Genomic DNA, 18,882 nt, shown 5'->3' on the forward strand with positions numbered 1-18,882 from the left:
AACTATCCAAACAACCACAGTATTCACACGGCACACACATGGCTCCCTTCACCACCTGCTACTGGCCTCATCACAAGGGGAAACCTTACTGGGATTCAGCCTCTCTATTCCACAACATTAAGATTGTAAAGAGGAATACACACAGTGTTGTTAATGCTGTGAAAGCATATATAATCATGCTTTATTAGTATAAATGCAGCTTTTATATTCATGACATCTCATTTTTCTTGGAGTCTTGGATATCTCCTTCAACCGGCACCTTAAACAAATGTCTAACTGCCTCCTTTTATCTGCACAATACTGCTAAAACTATAAACATCCTGTCTCCTGAGTGATGCTGAAAAGCTAGTCCACAAGTTTGTTACTTCTAGGCGGTAGTATTTTACCTAATGAACAGCTAAAAGCTCCCTGAAAAGCCTTCAACTCATCCAAAATAGAAGTAATAGTTTTCTCGTACTGGCTGATTTTCACTGAATATAAATCCTTCATCTCACAGGGATGGTCCTGAAGGATCAGGCTCTGTGAGATCTTTTGGGTATCACAAACTATCATATTGTCCCAGTAGAGCACTTCACTCTCACACTGCAGGCTTATTTGTTGTTCCTAGAGTTTCTAAAAGTAGACTGGGAGACACAGCCTTCAACTGTCGCTCTCCCAGTTTGGCTTTTGGAGACAGATACTCTCTCTATTTTTAATGTTAGACTTTAAATTTTCCTTTTTGATACCTAGGTAACTGAGGTGTCCGTGACAAAGCAATGTGCGACTAGTGGATTGCTTCTTGTAATAACAACTATTAAGGCCTAGGCAGTGGATGGAACTTCCCATGATGGCAGTGAGCACTTCTTCTCCACTCTAACATGTGAAATGTTGTGGTACTTATGTTCAACTTTTCTGCTGCAGCTGAACTCCAAGAACTCTTTACTATAGTCAGGGGTGCACGTAAGTGGTCCGCAGGTGCGCATTCGCTATCAAAATAAAAGACGCGCACCAGATAAGAAGTTGCAACGCGCGTTTGCGTACATAAGATTTTCTGGAGGAGGACAGACATTTGTTTAGAACTCTTAAAGATGTCAAAGAAGCAAGCTCCTTTAAGCAATTACTTTGGTGTTCCTCCACCTCCAAACAAATGTCAGAAGGAGTCCGAACCGCAAAAGAAGCACGTATTCTCGGAAAAGTGGTTGCAGGATGTGAGCTGGCTTCAAACAAATGATGAACGCACAGAGATGTGGTGCGGAATATGCCGTGAAAATCCCACTCTAGCGGACAAAAACAGTGCCTTTTTATATGTACGCAAACGCGCGTTGCAACTTCTTATCTGGTGCGCGTCTTTTATTTTTGACAGCAAATGCGCACCCGTGGACCACTTATGTGCACCCCTGACTATAAGCCTCATTTGCCGAATCAAACAACCATTCATGCATGTGCTGTATCTAACATTCGAACTCTCACTACTCAAGGATACTCTCACATGGGAGAGTAGCTGGGGAGGCAATCCACTGATTCCGATTGGTAGGAGACCCACTCCACTCTCTTGTTTTACTGCTGTTTGTCATTAATTTTTTCTACTCTCTCACATAGTTTCTGTTTGTCTGTAATAGCTCTCTATGCTTTCCTTTGCTGTCTACTCTTTTTCTCCACCCCAACTCATCAGAATAGATGGCTACCCCTCACAGAATCTGGTTCTCTCAGAGGTTTTTGTTTTCCTGATAAGAGGGAGTTCTTCCTCCCCACTGTTGTCAAGTGGTTGCTCAAAGTGGATTGTCTTACTGTTGGGTTTTTTATCTCATCTGACAGCATAAAGCACCTTGAGGTGACTTTTGTTGTGAGTGGAAACACTAAAATCTAGGAGGAGCATAATATCAATACAGTGTGTATGAAATAATAATAATCATGCTCCGTCTGCCGGCATACAGTAGAGAGAGAATTCGTGCCAACCGTGGCACCTTATGTCAAGCAAAAATTATTTAGCATGAAGTGAATAATAGTGCAGTAATTATTGTAGCTGGATTATATACGACTCTGTCAACTGCATTTCCTACCGAGCTGAAATGTGCTTTCATCACGGACTGTGAATAACAACACGCTGCCCGGCTTCTTTATGACTTTTGGCAGCTTCTGATTGCATTTCCCATGTCGTACATTTGAAGAGGGCTTTTCCCCTGAGAGCAGCATTTAATGCAACATATCACCGTCCATCAGCGCTGTGCCAGCCAAACCCACCATCTTGATCCAAAAGTAACAAAGCAGCACAGTCAGCCGCACAACTTGTTTGTGTTTGGCTAGGTTTCATGTCCTCCAATTGTTTCTCAGGGACTGCACCGCTTAGCATAAAGATTTTACTCCCATCGTAATAAATGCCACACATACTTGAGAGGTTGTTTTTTCCAACAGTGGTCTTCTTGATAAAGTACTGGAAAGAACTTCAAAGGCTAGTATTATTCATCTCAGTAGCTGTGCAGAAACCTACCACTTGCCTCTTAGACTGCTTATTAAATATCATTAAGATTATTTAATCCATCTTTGTGGACTGTATATGCAACAAAGACCTAAAATTGTTACTTTAACCCCACTTCTTACTAATTTCACATGGCAAACAAAACGCTTCAGGCGAACATCATAAGTGCATTTTTATCAGTGTTGCAGGAAATGACAAAGACGCAGCTGTTGACAAAGTAAAATATGTCCGTTCCAGAGGCAAAATGTTTGTGTCCACATACCAGTGATTAATTTTCCCTCCCTCCTTTGTTTTGCTATGTAGAAAATGTAGATTAATGTTTTTGAGTAATATGAGGAAGTCTTTAAAGCATTTTTGAATAATGTGAGGAAGTCTCAAAAGCCATATGGACTGTTGTGTTATGAAGGCCTGTTTGGCACTACTTCTTGGGCATTGGTGTTCCTGATTTCCAGCTTGGGCTTTGTGCTTCCGATCCTCACGGTACCACTTTGGATCAGAACCAGCTACACCATGGTTTCACCCAGTTGGCAGTTTATCTGTTCTGTTTTATCTCTCGTCAAACTCTGCGTGGATTCTCTAGCGATTGGTTGCTTATTTTCTCGATGAACTCACCCTGAGCCAGTTATGGAAATTATAATTGGTTCAGGTCTCAGTGGAGACTCATTCCAGTGGGAGACTGTGTGGGACCAAAATGGAAAAATGTGACATAGATGTCAAAGCCCATCAGGTTTCATTCTAGTTAAAGAAGATTGTTTTCACGTCATCAGTTAATATTGGAGAAATCGGGATTAGGGGACACTTCTGTAAATCTTACACAAGATTGGGGGCTTTTTTTTTCTTTTTCTTTTTTAAACTTTTGTTGGGGTCTCTTTCTAAACTTTAAATCTAGAGCTGTGTAAGTTGTATGGCTTTTCTGTGTTTGTATTGCTCATGAGAGCAGCACTAATCTTTCTATCCGTAGTCAATCATGTGTTTCATTAGCATATTGATTTATCTGCATGACACACGATAGCCTGACTTTCATTTTTTATTGGCTCGGGACTGGAAATTGCCTTTCTTTTGGCTTGGAGAAGCCAACTTTAAGAAATATATGATGGTAAATCTTGTTAAAAGGAGCTTTTGCTGATCTCAGAACATTTGCTCATATTTGAATTGTTCAGCCTGTTCACAGTAACCATTAAAGTGCAGGTTTACAGGCTTTGCTTTCCACCCAAACTGAATTGGAAAGATGGCGCTGAGCAAGTTGTGCTGAAGTGCATTTTAGTGGGAATGCATTTAAGCCCAAGATTAATGTGTCAGGAGATACTTGAATGGTTTTTTAAAGTTAGTGGAAATGTTTGCATGTGGAAAATGGAACTCCAGTAAAATCAGCCTAAATGTCTCGCCTATGTTGAACTCTGCCTTAATAATTCCCCAATATCCCTTTTCCTACTTTATGCATACTAGGAACACAGAATAGTTGTAATTGTTCTTGACTTATAGTCTGCTGTTTTTTCTTCCAGCTGAATAAAAGAGAAAATTAATGTTTCCTTAGGTATATTAAAAAATGAAAAAAACAAAACCCAAACACAATTTCCTGTGGCATTCCTTTCTTAAGACCTTTTCGGCTCTAAATTCTTAAATATCAGGGCCGAGAACACAGCGGAGGAATGGCCTGATGGCTGCTTTGGTGTGAGAGGAAGAATTTGAACCTGTTTGAACCTCATCAGTTTGCTGTACAAAGCTGCTTTAGTGCTTAGAGGAAGACAAATCCCCTACCTGCATTCAGTAATGCCTGCTATCTCGGCTGCTTTTAAAGAAGGGGTAAACTGAGAGTATGTTTGGCTTAGAGAAGAAATCTGTAACCAAGCTCTGAAGTTGGGGTCAACTTCAGGAATGCTACAAAAGTAGAAAGGAATGAAGACACAGACACACTACACAAAAAGGTAACATGTAAGTTTCTGAAATATGTGCATACAACAGAAAAGGAATAGGAAATGTGTACAGTAACTGTGTGATTCCCAGACACGATGATGTCTCCCGTAAAGACGATGCAAACTGCAGAGTTTGAAACTGGGAGCTGAATAAATTTGCTTATAAATGAGGAGTTCTCCTAAATGCTTAATGTGGTACGTGAAGACAAGTGCCTTGGCAGATAAATAGTTTATAATTCATTCATTTGTTAGCTTAATTAGTGAATTCATCAGCATTGCCGGCAGTTATGTTTATAATGAGGCAGTAAGCAGCTCGGCTTCACCTCGTGTGATCTGGTGGAAACATTTGGTGGTTACCTTTGTGATACTCTTTATTCCAAGCTGTTCTTTAAGTCAGTCATTTTCTGCATTCTGAAATTTTTAAGGGAGAGAAAGAAGAGCATTTGAGGCCCTGATGTCTCTTTTGAATATGTGCAGAGTATATGTGTGTCTGTGGATGTTGTATAGTTCTACAGTCCTACCTCTAAGTAGACAACTCAAATGGTCAGCGATAGCCAAGCTGACAGTCAGGTGGTGATGGTCCTCTGCAGAGCCTTTTCTCTAGACAGAGACTTGTAAGTCATTATTATTAAAGTCATTATTCTATTTCATTTTAGTTTTAGTCTAAATACACCACTAGGACCGATTTTAACACCAGCTGTACAATATACACATTTGGGGTAGTATATCAGCATTGCACATTAGTATATGACTTTATCCTGTTTTTAAATCACCAAATGTAGAGATTGGTTTTGGTATCAATAGCTGTCAGGCTCTAATTATCATCACAGTGATTGTTCCTGATGATGTAACCTAAATATCTGACTTTAGTCACCTCCTTTAGTACTCGAGCTCCCAAACAGAATGAGAGGAAATTTGGCCTCAGATCCTCTCTGGCTGAACCGATCATTATTAGAATTGAATTTGATGTCACACTGCAAACCCTGAGCAGTTCCTGTAAGTCTTTTGTGAGGATACTTCTGCTCTTGACATATTTTATTGTCACAGGAACTGTCATTGTAGGCTTATGGAGTACAGACATTAGCTGTGAGTGGCAAAGGTTAAGAATGGGCCCTGCAAAATATGCACAGTATTTGTCTTCATGTTATAACATCAGTCCACACACCGTACAACAGAGTGACAAAGTAGCATCATGTTTTCTGCTCTAATGCTGCTATCAGTGTTTCCTTATCTTTTTGCTTTGTTATCAGGTTCAACTCATCAGATTAGGCTGTTTGCTGGTGTCAATGTGAATTGTCAGGCAAAACGGTGAAACAGCAGAAGACGTCAAACTCACAGTTTGCGTATAATTGTGCACGACATGGAGCTGTGCAGCCCCAAAGTTAAGTAGATTTGATGGATGTAGTCTATGTCTGGGTTGGTGATGCCTGTCAGCGCTGACGTGCACCTCATCAATGCCACTGATCAGCTCCCCGGGGTGCCGACCAGCTCAATGGAGCTGAAGGGCACTGTGTCCTCTAGTGTGGAGTTGTATAAATGCTGGAGCCGCTGCTCTTTGCTTTCCGAGTCCTGCTGGACTTTGTACGAGGAGCAGTTTTTAAGAAGTAAAAAGAAGAGGGTTTTAGACACAGGTGAGGCATCGAAAGAAAGGAGGTGAGAACGGGTGAACGTGCTTTTATCCACTTTACTGAGAATATGTTTGATAATTAGTTTGTTCTTTGATTTTTATTCCTGTAGTCCCTTGAGTTGTTTTAGTGTGATATTCCAGATGATACATCTAAAAGTCGCTTTGAAGCTTTTTTCATATTTAAGCAAAAAAAAAAGTAGTGGGAGTCTGTTTGATGCACTTCTGTGGATTTGTAATCCAAAGCAAAATGTCGGTGATTGACACTTTATTTTATGTAGGACACAGAACCCACCATGCTGGACATTGATCTTAGGGCTTTGGTTGTGCATCAGGAAAGCAGGTCACCGATTTCCCAATCGGTGAAACTATCACTGTTTCCTCTGCCCTTAAGCTCTAAATCCCAATCATATTAGAGCTGTAGGTCACAGGTGGAGCACCTAACCATGTGGAAACACCAAAAAGATTACATGCTAAGCTTTTTTTTAATCAAAATTAAACTGGAAAGAAATTGGCACAGACTTTACTTGCTGTCAAACTTGTAGTTAGCTTTTGCAATAGTAACTGTAGCTGGGAGCATGAATAGGAAAATGGCACCAGAACAAGAGGAGTGAACATAACCTGATCTGTATCAAATCTTTATTTTGAAACGCATAACGAGAGTTAATACATATTTTTTTTAAAAAATGAATGAACATGATATCAAAGAAAGATATCATGTTGAAAATATTGAGCAATTCCTGTTTGGGGAAAAAAAAATAATAAGGAAGCAAATGCTTATTAATTCCTGTCCCTGTTGAGCTCATCCTATATATGTTTTGATTTTGCAATCAAATGTATACAGACGCATATTAATTTATAGCATATATCTAATGTTCAGTCCCTTGTTATATTATTACATGCATCATACCATTTCTGCTGTAAATGGTATGTTCTTTTATTCATTAGCTTTTTTAATTTTTTTGTCGTCTTCTTCCTCGTCTTTATCCATCTTACCTGTACTCCTCATGTCCTCCTTGTGGTTCATGCGTGGATCTGCGAGGCTCTTTGTTGGCCCTTCTCCATCCTCTTCTTCAACCTCCCTGTTGTTCTATTCCCCGATAAACCTCACCACACGCGTGCGCCCTTCGGATTCAAGATCACAGAGTGCGCTTTAGCCCCAGTTGCAATGGAGGACAGTGACCACGAGCATTCCTCTTCATCAGATGAACAAGACTCCTGTCCAGCTTCCCCTAATCAGAGCAGACACCATGATCATGATCACCATGAACAGGTACCGGTGACCCCCCCCCCAATATATATATATTTTTCTGTTACTGCCCATCTTCAGCTGATTTCTGCCGTCAAAGTCTGTAGTTTTTATGCGCTTAAGCTAAGGATTAGACATGAATTTATCTCTTTAGGGTCTAAATTTAAATTTAAAACTGTGTCACAGTGTGTGCTCACAGCTGAATTTGAGTGGCCGTGTTGCTTGCTGAATTCCACTCCATTATTTATCTATCAGGGAGACTTTAGTAACTGTAACTAGAGTCCATAGCTGCGTGTCCTCTTACAGAAAATTTACACTTTTAAAGATTGCATTAATAATGAAGAGTAAAATACCTGATGTCTAAAACAGTCCTTGTCTTTAATGTTACCGATCACTCTTAAAGGAGAGTAAATGTAAACACAGTATTGGAGTTCATTCATTGTTAGTTTCATAAAACAACTTGGCTGCAGTGTTCAGCTCTAACATGACTTCTCCTCATTTATAATAGAAGGTGATCCACCAGCTGTAAAGTCCCTAACATGTATCCTGTTTCCAATGAATAGTTAAAGGCTCATCCACATTAATGTACAAATCTCATGTGTTACCCACTGGCCTTCAGCTAGGTATACTAACAGTTTTGAGTTGTCAGATATGAAAGATCTCTTTGTTGCTGTGTCTTAAATCCCTCACCATAAAACTTTAAGTTGATTTTCTAAAACTTTCTACCCTCTGGATCTCCATACCTCCCCCTCTACATTGGTGCTCTAACGTTCCTCTTTTCCCTCCACCGTATTTCTTTTTTTCCTGTTCGCCTCGTCATCCCTCCCGCCCCCCCACGACCTTCGCTTCTCTCCAGCCCTCAAGCCATTCAGATGACTCAGAAGTGGAAAACATTATGCAGGACCCTCAGCATCATGGTGGGCACGGTCTCCGCCATCACAAGCATCACCACCATCATGACCCCGAGGCTCATGATGCGGACAGGCAGGCCGAGGGCAATGACCGCCCCCACACCCCGTCATATTTGCGGCCCCCCGTGGCCGGCAGGGCCCAGTCAGATTCGGGTTCAGACTCCGGTTTGCCACAAAGCCGAAGCGTGGAGTTTGACTTGCCGTCCCCCGTCAGTCCCTCCAGGCCAAAGAGCCCCTGGGTTCGATTTGACCCATACGACAGTAGCGAGGTAATACAAGGCGTCAGGAAGCCCCAAAGAGGGGTCAGCACAGCCCGTGTGCTGTAACATGCTGATACATTTCATACCTTGTTTTACTGTTGTTTGGGTTTGGTTTTTTTTTTTTTGGGTTTTGTGCTGTTGCCGTTATTGCTGTCGAAATACTGCAAATGGGACAACAATGCCAAAATATTTCAAAAAGCCGATATCAGGTTTGAAAAAAGAAACCATGGTGTACACAGCCTCTGTTTCCTTATTCCATTTTTATCTTTTTGTGCATTTGTAGGACCAGGACAAGGAGTACGTGGGTTTCGCAACGCTGCCAAACCAGGTGCACCGCAAGTCTGTCAAGAAAGGATTTGACTTCACGCTCATGGTAGCAGGTAAATCCTCGTTTTAGCATTAGCTGCTATTTGAGCTTAAGACCGTGTTTGTTTTAAAAAGACTGTCTTTTCTTCTTTGTTGTTCTTTGTTTGAAGGTGAATCTGGCCTGGGAAAGTCCACCCTGGTCAACAGTCTGTTTCTCACAGATCTGTACAAAGATAGGAAGCTGCTCAATGCAGAAGGTGCGTGTGATTATTTGTTTTAAAATTTGCTGTACTACATTATATAATGGCTGAGGGCTGTTTACTTCTTTTTTTCTATCCTAGAGAGAATCACACAAACGGTAGAAATCACCAAACACACGGTGGATATAGAGGAGAAAGGTGTCAAATTGAAACTCACCATTGTGGATACCCCTGGGTTTGGGGACGCTGTGAACAACACTGAATGGTACAGACATGTTTAACGCATCAGATAACCCTGAGTGAATCTGAGTTACACGGTCAGCTGTTACACTTTGCCTCAGAGACTGAACGCCCCTGTGTGTTTCTGCTTTAGCTGGAAGTCAGTGGCTGACTACATTGACCAGCAGTTCGAGCAGTACTTCAGGGATGAGAGTGGCCTCAATCGCAAGAACATCCAGGACAACCGCGTACACTGCTGCCTCTATTTCATCTCACCCTTCGGTCACGGGTATGACAAAGCTACAGCTAACTCAGCCTGCTCGTCCTCTCTTTATTATTAGTTCTAAAAATATGGAAGATTAAGTTGTTTCTGCTGCAGCACATTATCACGTGCAATGTTCAGAAGTGATAATGGGACCATTAACTACACTTTTCCTCGTGATCTCTGATCACATGTTTATCGCAGCCATCGTCCTGAGCGCACACGTGATATCTTCCACACGTATCTAGTGGATCGGTGTTTACTCACAGTGTGAGTAAACACACAGCCTCTTAAATTGTTGATGCCCAGCATCTTTCCCAGAGATAAAGCACCTCTCAGCTGCCCTTGGATAACTTTACATCTGCTGCAGTGATTTTACACTAATCAATTGTTTGTGCTGCTGTGGTACCTCTCAGCACATTTGTGCGCATCCAGATCTGTGTTCATCAAGGAGCCAGAATACCATAAAATTCAAGTAATGCTGCAGAGCATTTTCAGCGTGACAGCCATGGAGAAACGGCTCCCTCTGTTGGTGAGCAAGTGTCTGCTGCCACCGATTGGTCGGCCAGTGTGCCATGCAGCCAGAGACATCATCTTATGCTTCAAGTTTTTTTCGGGGGGAGGGGGTTGTACATTTTTGCTGTCATTTGATAGTGCAGCATTAGATGGGGGGGAGGGGGAGAGAGAGAGAGAGAGAGAGAGGAGGGGAAGGACTCCAACCCAGACTGATGCATTTCAGCTGTATGGCATGTGGTCACATGCTAAATCTCTGAGATAAACTAGCACCTTTAATTTTGAACTACAGATAAGACTTGATGCAGGAAAGCTTAGAGTGGAGAAATCTAGATGTGGATCGGCAGGTAAGTCTGTTGTTGCCTGATCCTGATTGCCAGCAATTCATGAGCATTTATGAAACGCTTTCAAATCTAAATGGAGTTTATTGGCACAAAATGATCTAACAGTTAATGATTATCAACCCCAGTTTAAACTTGTCTAACAGTAAATCATCAGTGGTGGCCCTTTTTGAAGTTTTCTGTGGCCTGTGAAGGCAACATGGAAAAAGCGCATGGCTTGTATATTTCATTCAGCCACAGTTTATGTTAAACAGTGATAGGGAAGCCCAGAATGTGACTCGGGAAGTATTTTTCTTCAATTAGTCATCATTAGCAAACTAAACCTTCCTGACAATGATTGATAACTTTTTGCCCAGGAATGTAACTCCAACCTCACTAATGGTTAGCGATAAACGTGCGCAAACCATCATTCTCTGAAGAAACTACACTCTACAAACACCGACCCGGCCATAAAAACTCAGAGAACCCCTAAAATAAAGTTTGTGTTCCTCATGTGCTGAAAGCTGTAGTCCTTATTGCAGTGGCCTGCTTTCAGGTGACTCACCTTTTTTGAAAATGCCCACTCTCTTGTCTACTCTACACTATCCTAATAAATAATAAGTGTCTCATTATCCTTTCTTGGTATGTTTTGCCTCATCTCTTCCAGCCTCCGACCTCTGGATGTGGAATTTATGAAGGCTCTCCATGAGAAGGTCAACATTGTCCCAGTCTTGGCCAAAGCAGACACACTCACCCCTGGTGAAGTGAAGAAAAAGAAAATTAAGGCAAGGCGACTGCATGTTTCATCCCACGAATCAATCTGTGTATACGCCGCAGAGTGTTTTACTTGTATCCTCACAGAGGACGTTATTCACACTTTGACATCAGACATGTTTTTCCACTGTTTTTCTTTGCAGATCAGAGAGGAGATTGAGCAGTACGGTATAAAGATATACCAGTTCCCCGACTGCGACTCTGATGAAGATGAAGATTTCAAGCAACAAGACCATGAGCTGAAGGTGATCAGTGATCTCCTTTCTTTCTTTTCTTCATCCAAGTATTTGTGTTTAGTACACTAAACTCAGCTGAAAGCAGAATGCTGAGAGTCAAATCATTGTCATTCAAAACAAATTGTGCTGCAAACAAATTTAATATTAATAAGAATTGACATTAAAATGAATGAACAGACTATATAGTCAGACCTGGTGGATTTAAGTGTTGATGAATCAGCCTCCTCTACACTTCCCGTATTGTAAGGTGGTACTAAGCACACAGTCGGTGGAAATAAAAGCAAAAGTTATCACTACTAGCAAAACCCCTGCTCAACACACAGGTCTTTACTTTGGTCAATAAACAATAACTATCAAGAAAATCAGAATTACTTCTTAATTATGATGCATTTCATATATTTTAATTTTAGTAAGTATAGGATATATTTTCTGTGTCATACAGGCTGGTTTTGCCAGGCCTGCAGCGCTTGTTTGACCATGTGACACGTCTTTAATAATTTTATTACTACGTGTAATTTAATTTATCATATCAACACAGCGTTTCATTCTAACGCTATGATAAAGATCTAAATACTGGTTTATTTACTGGAACAGCAATAATTGCAATAATGTAACAAATTTGTTAGATGTCACATTTTGAACAATGTAAGTATGTGACATGAGGAAAATCTTAAAAACATATAATATATTTATTGATATCATATTTATCTATGCCCTATACTGCCCTATACACTCACAGTGCTCTAGGCAAAGTTAATGCGAAGCTTTATCTTAAGTTCATGGTCCAGTCGACTACATATGCTACGGTCATGTCAGTATGATTACAATCAAATCAATAACTTTGAGGTTTATGGAATTCTACCTCTTGTTGGATTACGTAAAGATCAGGTTTAAAAAGGGGGAAAAAAAGGTCTTGCACAAGAAAGGACGAAGACATTTAAGAGGAAAGGGATATAACTGGTCTGTTGTTGTTTTTTTTAATACAGATGTGTTCACACCCTGCCCAGCCAGATGTGATCTTTATGACCATAACATGCTTTTAATATTACGATCTTTATCTTGACCCCTTTAGGAAAGCATCCCCTTTGCAGTAATAGGCAGCAACACCGTGGTGGAGGCCAAAGGGAAGAGGGTGCGAGGCCGTCTGTACCCCTGGGGTATTGTAGAAGGTAAGCTTGACCTCATATGTTCCCCTAAACAAAGACCTCAAAATCATACATACTAAAATGCTTTCTGTATAGATGTACCATTAAAAAAGTTGACAGTGAACGTGTATAAGTATTGAGTGTGTAGTTGATCCTCACTCTGTGGTCTGCAGTGGAAAACCCAGCACACTGCGATTTCGTGAAGCTGAGGAACATGCTCGTTCGCACGCACATGCAAGATCTCAAGGACGTGACCCGAGAGACTCACTACGAGAACTACAGAGCTCAGTGCATCCAGAGCATGACCCGCATGGTCGTCAAGGAGCGCAACCGCAAGTATGCTCACGCTGAAGGACGGGAGAAATAAGTTTTAGTGAGATGAAAGAAATATGGCACAAGAAAAATCAAGATGAATTATAACAGTGTTAGAATATTGTTGTTTTGAGAAGGAGAATGTGATTAAAAAAATGTGTGACCTTCATATATTCTTGAGGTATTTGATGGGTTTGCTCTGACGTGTCTGGTGTAGTGTCTTAACAATGTTTGTCGGCAGCTGATTAGACATCACAGGCTTATTTACATTGGTCTGTGTTCTCACTTTGTAGTAAACTCTGTGAACTTTCCCAAAACGTGTGTCTCTCTGCAGTAAGCTAACCCGGGAGAGCGGCACAGACTTCCCCATCCCAGTGGTGCCCGGAGTGGCCGAGACCGAGACGGAAAAGCTCATCAGAGAGAAAGATGAGGAGGTACGGCACGCCGACCACGAACTGGAGTCGCATCACGACCACGAGCATGACTCTGCCCACAATTTTGATCACCACGAGCACTCAGACCGTCAGCCCAGCCCAGAGAGGCACTCAGATCACAAAGGCGATGAAGCTCTCTGAGTATCTTTAGCTCACAGATGATGTGTTTACCCAAAAACATTTTTTTTTAAGTCCAGTCAGATCACGTTTTGTGAAACTCACAAGAAAACAGTCTCATAAACAGGAACTGGTTTAATTATAGAGTAAACCTGTAGCCTTTTGGAGCTTTAAACTGTGACTAGGAAAAGAGATTGCCCCTTACACTCTCTGGAAGCACCAGGATGTTTATAACCACGCCATCATCCAGAGTTTCAGGATGAACCTTCTCAGGATTAAAGAAAGAAAAGCTGAATGTAACATGTGTTCCTGCACCTGAGCTCATAACATCTGTGCATGGCAGGTCAGAGAAGGTGGGAAGGATAATGATGGGAAAGTGTTAAGACTGACAGAAAAAACCTTGTTAGTGGGTATTTAAAGGGCTACATGCTGTGCAATACTGTGATGTTTAGTGGAAGTAAAGTAGCATAAAAAAAGTAGGGAAATTTGTGTTTGGTTGATTGCTTCTTTGTTGTAACAATGCTTCCAGGTAGTAAACCTTGTATCCTTATATCTTATGCATTTGTCAGTCAAGCAGCAGAGTTGAGCCCATGAAAAACTTCCCTGCCAATGCCAAACAGCTATGATATTGACTCTTGTTTGGTGTAATTTAATGGATTAGATTATTTAAGTCTGAAGAAACAAAACATACTTTAATTGTTTAATACAACCCCAATGACCTGGCACCCTCCTCCTCATGCTAGTCTCCAGTTTGGTCACATCCTGTTCTTCAATCAGCATTTGTCCCAAATCAGCCAATGTTATGTTGGTCATTATGGCCCAAGCTGATCCCGCAAACATGCCACTTACAGGTTTTTGGGATCAGGGGTAAGGTCAGGACGGAAGGTGGGCCATTTCATCCTCTCCACTCCCAAAATCTGGAGGTAGTCTCTGATAAAGTCTTCTCTGTGGGGGTGGGGGGATTGTCATCTTAGAGAATAGTGTCTGCACCAGTGTCTGCACATGTTGCAGACACTGGTGCAAAGGAGCCTGATGGTGAAGGCCAGTCATGGTGTCAGAAGCTCAAAACAAGAGTCAATAGCAGAATTAATCATCTCTGTGGCAGAGAATGTTTTTAATGCACATAACCCACATGCTTAAATCCGCTGCTCAACCCACAGATGTATTTTCATTACAAATGTGACACCATTTAACAGGAAATAAACAGGCATTCCCTCAGTGTAAGATTTATTACCAAGCAGCATCGTTGCAACACAGAAATAATCAACCAAACCCAAATTTCCTTACTTTTTTTTGCAAAGTTAAGTTATAAATATTACTGTTGTGAAAAGAAACCTTCCTTATAGATTCCTTTTTATTTTGGGTTTGTAGATGCTAGACTGTTGCCTTGTTAATGACTGTTTTGAGTCTCAGGAATAGACGGTTGTATATGGTTTTAATGTTGTTCTGCAATCATAATGAGTTAAATAAGCTATGTCAATACCAGCCCCCTTCCCTCTGCAACACCAGACCGTGCAAAATCTATTTATTTCATTAAATAAAGAGTCTTATTTTTTCCCCTCATTTGTTTATTTTACATTTTCTGTCTGATCAACATGAAGCAACGCAGTAACACCAAATTAGCTCAATATACATCTTTGCCCACGGGTGTTATAGCCAACCCACACACAGCAGCAGCTGGACAAACATCTCCAGGTGAACAGGAGCTGTATAACACCTGTGTTACCTGCTTATTTCAAACAAATCTGATAGGGGGGGGGACTCACTCCACATGATTAGGTGATTGAGTAGCTGACTGATACTAGTGATTTTAATATCCTAAAGTGCTGCTTCTGTGATAACAGATACTCTGTAGTCCAGAGTGAAGCAGCAGATGGAGGGAGCCTTGTTTCCCTGCTGCCATTCAGCACATGTCACGTGGTTTGGGGAGAACAGGCCCATCTCCCGGGCGTTTATTGATTTGTTGCCTGTGCAGCCGTGCGTAAATGAATAGCTTCCATGAAATCCCCCTTACACTTCACACCGCTATGAAAGTGGATGCGTCGCATTCAAACGTATCACACTAACACCCGTCTCCTCTCTCTGCTCTCTTCTTCCAGCTGCGGCGGATGCAGGAGATGCTGCAGAGGATCCAGGATCATATGATCACTCAGAAGGACGGCTATTGAGAAACAAGAACCCAGTCACACTGTGTACATGTGTTGCTCTCACTGGGATTTAATTAAAAAAAAGAAAAACTCCCCACTCCACCCCAAACAAACCTTTATTCCACTCTTGGATATTGACATCCCAAGCCACCTCTCAGCCTCATCAGCAGCATGTTATACGTGGATCAAGGACCCGGCAAGGAGGTGGTAAGACGTTTGCAGCTTAGCGACTCCCTTTATCCTCTCCAGAATCTCTGACATTTACGGCAGCACTGCTGAGAAACACCCAACTCTCCCTGTCTGCTGTTTAAAATGGCTCTCGTGATGTTCGCTTGAATGAATGAAAGGTTGGGGGTTAATTCACATATCAGAGCTTTTTCTTTAGCCACATGATCACAGGGTTGTTTTTACAAGTTTACATCAAAGCTTACACTTTTCTGGGTGTTTTCTGGTTTATTTTTTAAAAATCTTTACAGGTCAACAGACACACACACACACACACACACACACATATACATATATATATATATATATACTGTAATAATATAATTTTCTATAATACACCTTTTTTTCCTACTGTTTTTGTTTTTTACATGCTGTATTTAATGTTACACTGCTCGACTATGTGGATGACGGAGGTTCCTGTTGGTTAATTTGGTTTAAGGGTTTTTTTGGTTTTTGTTCATTTGGTTTGTTCAGTGTCTGCATGTTCACAATTATAGTTGTCACATCTGATGCCTGACGTCACAGGGTTGACCAGTGTTAGCTCACAAGCAAACTCACTGATTGTCATTGTCAACATTCGAGATGCGATGCATCTTTAAATCTGGTAGAGAAGTCTTTAAAAACCGCGTGGAGAATTCCCAAAAGTAGCAAAGTCCCAAAAGGTTGTTGAAAAATACAGGACCCTAGATTTGCATGAGATGAGCATCAAAGGGCAGGGTTGCATTAAAGGTCATGCAGTGATTTTTATTTTTGCATGAGTTTTGTGAAGATTACTCAGATTGCAGATCTGTTTGATGATCATAAACTGACCAGCTGTTGGGGGTGATAATAGAAGCTTTTTTTTTTTTTTTTTAATAGGTTTGTTATAATTATCTTCTCACTTAAAGGGAGCTCCTATGTTGGATGAGTACTAACCTTTACGTTTATCTTACAGCCAATGATAAATTTAATAATCCCAATATTTTTTCTTTGGATTGGTCTTCAAAAGTGAGAATTGTTTTTAATTTTGCAATAACTTAGCAACACCATTACAGCCCATGAGTAATGATCAAAAACAATGAGTGAACATGAGTCTCTTGACTTTTTTTTTTTTTTTTAATGTTGCAGAGCTTCTTTTTTTAAAAAAAATTAGATTAGATGACTCTACTCTGACTTGTTTGACCTTTGTTTAAAAAATATATATGAAAAATACATTCCTCGAGTTTCTATCGCAGAGTCAGGTGACACTTTTTGTTTTTGAATTCATGTTAAATTTGCCTTCGTTATTTTGCATTTTTTGATTATATTTATGTAATAAATTTATAAATGAAAGAGGTTGGAGAGGGCAATGTGTACAAATTCTAATATTGTAATAAAATATGACTATAATTTCAAGTTGAATAAGACAATGGGTTTTTTATGGCTGCAAATGGAAGTGGGATTAAATGGTTTTGTGTGTCATCTAAGATGGGTGGATTGATAGTGATTTTCTGATGTAAGTTTCGGAAGTGTGTATATACATGTTATAGTACAGGGTGGGCCATTTATATGGATACACTGTAATAACATGGGAATGGTTGGTGATATTAAAGTCCTGTTTGTGGCACATTAGTACATGTGAGGGGGCAAACTCCTCAAGATGGGTGGTGACCATGGTGGCCATTTAGAAGTCGGCCATCTTGGATAAAACTTTGGTTTTTCCAATAGGAAGAGGGCCATGTGACACATCAAACTTATTGGTAATGTCACAAGAAAAACAATGGTGTGCTTGGTTTCAACGTAACTTTATTCTTTCATGAGTTATTTACAAGTTTCTCTTTGTTCACAGCCATTGACATGTCGAAGAGGTCAACACGTGAGGAGTGGATCGAAATTGTGTTGATATCTGGTGAACGCAGTAACCGGGTCATTGCAGCAGATTTCAATGCAAGACACCCTACGAGACCACCCATCTCCCATGCTACAGTCAGCAAACTGCTTGCTAGGTTTCGTGAAACTGGTTCAGTGTTGGATTTGCCAAAATGTGGATGCAAGAAAACTGTCACTAATGAAGAAACATCAGTGGCTGTCCTAGCTTCATTCAGCAAGAGCCCACAGCGTAGCACTCGCCGCATGTCACTGGAGAGTGGCATTAGTCGAACATCCCTTTGGCGGATGTTAGCTACTCACAAATGGCACCCTTACAAACTCCAGCTACTGCAGCATCTCAACGAGGATGACCCAGATCAGCGCACAGAATTTGCAGAATGGGCAAAACAAAAATTGGAACAGGACCCTCAGTTCATGCAGAAGATTTTGTTCAGTGATGAGGCAAACTTTTATGTGAACGGTGAAGTTAAATAAAACCACCGCTACTGGTCTGACACTAACCCACATTGGATGGATCCCTCCAAGACTGTTGGAACAACAAAAGTGATGGTTTGGTGTGGTATATGGGGTACAACGATAGTGGGTCCATTCTTCATCAATGGAAACCTCAAGGTCACTGGATATTTGAAATTGCTACATGATGATGTGTTTCCCTCTTTATGCACTGAAGCTGGCACGTTCCCTGAGTTTTTCCAGCAAGATGGTGCACCACCACATTATGGGTGCAGGTCCGAGCATTCCTAGATGAACAGTTTCCTGGAAAGTGGATTGGTCGTCGTGGGCCAGTTGAACGGCCCCCAAGGTCTCCCGATCTGACCCCCTTAGACTTTTTTCTTTGGGGTCATCTGAAGGCAATTGTCTATGGTGTGAAGATACGAGATGTGCAGCACCTGAAACTACGGATACTGGATGCCTGTGCTGGCATTTCTCCTGCGGTGTTGCTATCAGTGTGTGAAGAGTAGGAGAGGAGGGTTGTATTGACAATCCAACACAATGGGCAGCACATTGAACACATTTTATAAGTGGTCAGAAACTTGTAAATAACTCGTGAAAGAATAAAGTTACGTTGAAACCAAGCACACCATTGTTTTTCTTGTGACATTACCAATAAGTTTGATGTGTCACATGGCCCTCTTCCTATTGAAAAAAACAATATGGCCGACTTCTAAATGGCCACCATGGTCACCACCCATCTTGAGGAGTTTGCCCCCTCACATATACTAATGTGCCACAAACAGGACTTTGATATCACCAACCATTCCCATGTTATTACAGTGTATCCATATAAATGGCCCACCCTGTATTACCAGTCACTTTACCTCGGTAAATTGTTTTTGATTTTTTTGTTTAATAATGATATCTCAATTAAATTTGTTGCTAGTGTGAAAGATGGAATCACTGGCCACTTCATT

The 18,882-nt window shown here is 41.0% G+C and overlaps 1 protein-coding gene across 1 annotated transcript; it reads left to right on the plus strand.

The window, feature by feature from the left end:
• The first annotated feature begins 5,919 nt into the window (after positions 1 to 5,919).
• On the plus strand, positions 5,920 to 16,996 carry septin4b (septin 4b). The gene is made up of 13 exons (XM_082501762.1): positions 5,920 to 6,021; positions 7,131 to 7,265; positions 8,098 to 8,421; positions 8,696 to 8,792; positions 8,889 to 8,975; positions 9,060 to 9,183; positions 9,292 to 9,426; positions 10,900 to 11,017; positions 11,150 to 11,251; positions 12,315 to 12,411; positions 12,561 to 12,723; positions 13,034 to 13,133; positions 15,350 to 16,996. The coding sequence occupies exons 2-13, from the start codon at positions 7,161 to 7,163 to the stop codon at positions 15,416 to 15,418; spliced, it is 1,521 nt and encodes a 506-aa protein (XP_082357888.1). The 5' UTR covers positions 5,920 to 6,021; positions 7,131 to 7,160; the 3' UTR covers positions 15,419 to 16,996.
• Positions 16,997 to 18,882: the final 1,886 nt, after the last annotated feature.

This window comes from Aulonocara stuartgranti (assembly GCF_965226115.1).
Source record: "Aulonocara stuartgranti genome assembly, chromosome: 14".
NCBI classification, from domain to species: Eukaryota; Metazoa; Chordata; class Actinopteri; order Cichliformes; family Cichlidae; genus Aulonocara; species Aulonocara stuartgranti.